Source organism: Platalea leucorodia, assembly GCF_965183815.1.
Source record: "Platalea leucorodia genome assembly, contig: HAP1_HAP1_SCAFFOLD_77, whole genome shotgun sequence".
NCBI lineage: Eukaryota > Metazoa > Chordata > Aves > Pelecaniformes > Threskiornithidae > Platalea > Platalea leucorodia.
In genome coordinates this window covers 25449-29752 of record NW_028121441.1, presented here as the reverse complement: position 1 = coordinate 29752, position 4304 = coordinate 25449, and the positions used below count along the sequence as shown (strand labels likewise).

General features: G+C 47.9%; 1 protein-coding gene across 1 annotated transcript; it reads right to left on the bottom strand.

The window, feature by feature from the left end:
• Positions 1-1999: 1999 nt before the first annotated feature.
• Positions 2000-2947, bottom strand: LOC309603410 (olfactory receptor 6E1-like; the record flags this gene model as incomplete). Its single annotated transcript, XM_082338266.1, has 1 exon — positions 2000-2947. The coding sequence occupies one exon, from the start codon at positions 2945-2947 to the stop codon at positions 2000-2002; it is 948 nt and encodes a 315-aa protein (XP_082194392.1).
• Between the last annotated feature and the right edge of the window lie 1357 nt (positions 2948-4304).

The following is a 4304-nucleotide window of genomic DNA, read 5'->3' as shown; positions in this document are numbered from 1 at the left end:
AGATAAAGACAGTTTAATATGACCGCAGAGGAAGGGGAAATACTAATACTAATACTAATAGTAATTCTAATACTAATACTACTAAAAATTAAAAAAAGAATATACCAAACAAGTGATGCACAATCACCACCTGCTGACCGATGCCCAGACCGTCCCCAAGCAGTGATCGCTGCCCCCCGGCAAACTCTCTCCAGTACATATACAGAGCATAATGTCATACGGTATGGAATATCCCTTTGGCCAGTTTGGGTCAGCTGTCCTGGCTGTGCACCCTCCCAACTTCTTGTGCACCTGGCAGAGCATGGGAAGCTGTAAAATCCTTGACTAGGATAAAGACTGCTTAGCAATAAGTAAACCATCAGTGTGTTATCATCAACTTTATTCTCATCCTAAATCCAAACCACAGCACTATACCAAGTACTAGGAAGAAAATTAATTCTATCCCAGCTGAAACCAGGACAGGGGATTATCCCGCTGTATTTTGCAGTGGTGCAGACTCACTTAGAGTACTGTGTGCAGTTCTGGGCCCCACAACTGAAGAAGGATGTAAGGTACTTGAATGCGTCCAGAGGAGGGCACCAAAGCTGGTGAAAGGGCTGGAAGAAATGTCCTTTGAGGAGCGGCTGAGGACACTGGGCTTGTCTAGTTTGGACAAAAGGAGGCGGAGGGCTGACCTCATTGCTCTCTACAGCTTCCTGAGGAGGGGAAGTGAAGAGGGAGGTGTTGATCTCTTCTCTCTTGGATCCAGGGACAGGACGTGGGGAAATGGTTCAAAGCTGCACCGGGGGAGGTTTAGACTGGACATTAGGAAGCATTGCTTTACCAAGAGGGTGGTCAAACAGTAGAACAGGCTTCCTAGAGAAGTGGTCGATGCCCCATGCGTGTCAGTGTTTAAGAGGCATTTGGACAATGCCCTTAATAACATGATTTATCTTTTGGTCAGACCTGAAGTGGCCAGGGATTTGGACAAGATGATCCTTGTAGGTCCCTTCCAACTGAACTATTCTATTCTATGCTATTCTGTTCTGTTCTGTTCTGTTCTGTTCTCTATATATACCTGTACAGGGTGGATCCCTCCAGCAGCTGGGCTCTGATGCTCAGTCTCCTCAGTAGCTGCCCTGGATACCAGCCTCCCCAGGTGCACGCACCTGGACATATGAGCCCCCTGAGGCTGCAACCCCATTCCAGATGCTGCTACAGACCACCCCAGTCACACACACACACACACACACACACACACAAACTCTTAGAGTCCAGCCACTCCGGTCTCTCAGTTGCTGGCACTAATAACATATGGGCTGTCTGACCCCCTGGTCCTTCTCCAGTTGCTGCACTCACCCCCCTGTGCTCACATGTTCACGCAGAAGAGAGATTCCCCCCCCACAGGAATGAGCTAGAAATTAAGTTTAGTGAGAAGACAGGACAGACTGCACTGGTCGGGGTCCTCCCCTACACTTCCCATAATAAAAGTCCTGTGCAATCCAAAAATGCTCTTCCCCTGCATCCCATAATGTGTCCTACGCCCCTAGGCGACAATTCCCTTAGTCCAAATGGTGATCTAGAGAGCTGCTCGCAGTGACTCCTCTTGGTGGGTTTCACACCTGGACAACGGGGCTGACGGCTCTCCCAGGGCAGCCCTGGAAGGAGCTGGGACAAGATGTTCCTTCCTCAGGAGCCTGTCACTTGGGTTCCCACCTGCCACGGTGCCTCTGTGCTCTTCTCGCTTTGTGGAGATGGGCTCTTGATGAGCTGGTGGCTCTCCTGTGATGGCTCTGGGAGCAGCTGGGGCAGGGTGTTAACTGAGTTACTCCTCCTGCCATCGGTAGTGCCTTCTTTGTGTGTGCAGATGAGCTTCTTCTCACTTAACCTAAGACAACCCAACAAGAACATGCATCTCCTGAGGCAGCTGTATTTGCAGGTTACATACCTATGCACTGGTATTATTTAGCATATTTAACATAGCAGCTCATTGGCATTGCTGTCCAGAAATGGATCAGGATTAGGGGAAAAGCTGTGTTGTTGCACGGGCAATGGCTTTGTTCAGGGCCAGTAGGACAGTCTTGTTTCTAAGACTGTAGATGAATGGATTTAAGAGTGGGTACAGGACAGTGTTCAGCAAAGCCACAATTCTGTTTGTCTCAAGGGAAACATCTCTGGAAGGACGCACATAGAGAGCAATGCAGCTCCCATATGCAATGGCCAAGGTGGTGAGATGGGAAGAGCATGTAGTAAAAGCTTTTTTCCTCCCAGCGGCTGCTGGCAGGTGCAGAATACAGAAAAGGATGCCCATGTAAAATGCCAGAGTTAAACATAAGGAACCCAGTAGGATAAACGATAACAAAACAGAGTCTGTTTTCCAAAGCAGGCTGGGGTCAGAGCAGGACAATGTGAACAATAGGGAGTTGTCACAAAAAAAATGGTGGATCTTGTTTGAGCCACAGAAAGTCAGCTTGTAGAGGAGGACCAGATGGTAACTCAAGACTGTGATGCCTATGACCCAAGCAGCAACAACCAGGTGGATGCAGAGCTGAGGCTTCATGATGGCAGCATAACGCAAAGGCTGGCAGATGGCAATGTAGCGGTCAAAGGACATGACAACAAGTAGAACCAACTCTGTACAGCCCAGGGCAAAATAGAAACAGGACTGGGCAAAGCAGCTGCTTAGTGAGATTGTTCTCCTACCAGAACCCAGGATCACAAAAAATCTGATGCTTGTGGAGGATGTGAACCAGATTTCCAGGAAGGCCAGATTGCTGATGAAAAAGTACATGGGGGTTTGCAGGCGGTGATCCACACACACGAGGAAAATGATGGTTGCGTTCCCCATCACTGTTGTCAGGTATATGAGCAGAAGGAGCAGAGAGAGAAATAGCTGCAGGCTTTGATCAAGCCCTGAGAAACCCTCTAGGATGAACTCAGTAACTGCAGTTTCATTTTCTGCTGCCATGCTGAATTTCAGTTCATCCTGCCGAGACAGGAAGATGGCAAAACCCAAGTGTGATTATTTCACCGTCTGGATGAAAGGAATCCTTCCTTCTCTGCTTTTTTCCTTTCTTGCAGTCTTCCTCCTATAGAGCACAGAGAGAGAGAGAGACCTTCAAGCCTTTCTCACCCCCTGATTTTTCTGGTTTACATTTCAGTTCGAGTCCTCAGAGAATTTGTTGTTGTCTTTCTACCTTTCTCAAACACTCCCAAAGGATTCTTTCTCCAGAACAGAAGATTTTAAAGAGGCTGTGAGCTATTTCACCCCATTCCTGGCAAATTCCACATTCACTCAGACCTATTGCAAACATCTGTCACACCTATGTGCCAAACTCATCTCTTCTATTGCACAAATGCTAAACCATCAGATCAAATCAAATGTGTATGTTGAAAGCTATTCTTTCTACTTTTCAGAGGTACTCGTCTTTTTGCACTAGGAATCCCTGAGAGTCTCTTGTTTTCAAAATAAGTAATATCCAGCATCTCTTTTGTAATCTCCTGCTTCCTTCCACACCTTCCAGCCACAGAGATATCTTAATCTCCAGCATGAGACTGACAAACATGTCAGGGGAAATGACCAGAGTGAACCAAATATCCAAGAAGGACAAGGTGCTGCGGAAGGGATGCCTGGGGGTGTGGCACTAGTGGTGGAGCCAAAGGATGGCAACGGTGACTGCATTCCCCATGACAGCGAGCAGATAAATCACCAGCAGCAGTGTGAAAAGGAGGGTTTTCAACTCGTGAAGGACTGAAAAGGCCTTCAGGAAAAATATTCTTGCTCTGGTATGGTTGTGAGGATCCATTTTGGTACCCAGTCAGTTGAAGGTGTGGCAAGGGTAACCAATATCGTGCTTGGTGAAATTCATCTTGTTACCTTTGTCAACATTCCCTTCCCTTTTCTTAGGTTTCCTCCTCCTTCTTTCGTGGGCCTCAGAGCAGATGCCTAATTTCTCCAGCATGGCAATCTGCTATACTTCCACTATCCTGCCCAGGCTGCTGGCCAGCTTCCTAACCAGGGACAGAACCATTTCTGCTCAAGGCTGCATGACACAGTTCTTTTTTTTTGCCTGTTGTGCAGGTACCTAGTGTCATCTGCTGGCCACCATGTCCTAGGATCGATACTTGGCCATATGCCACCCCCTGCTCTATGCCAGCCTCATGAAGCAGAAGCTCTGTCTCCTGCTGGCGGCTGGGTCTTGGCTAGCAGGATTACTAATGTCTACCAGAGTCACCGGGCTACTTTCCAACTTACACTTCTGTGGTCCCAATGCAATTGATCACTTCTTCTGTGATTTTGCCCCACTGCTGGAGCTCGCCTGCAG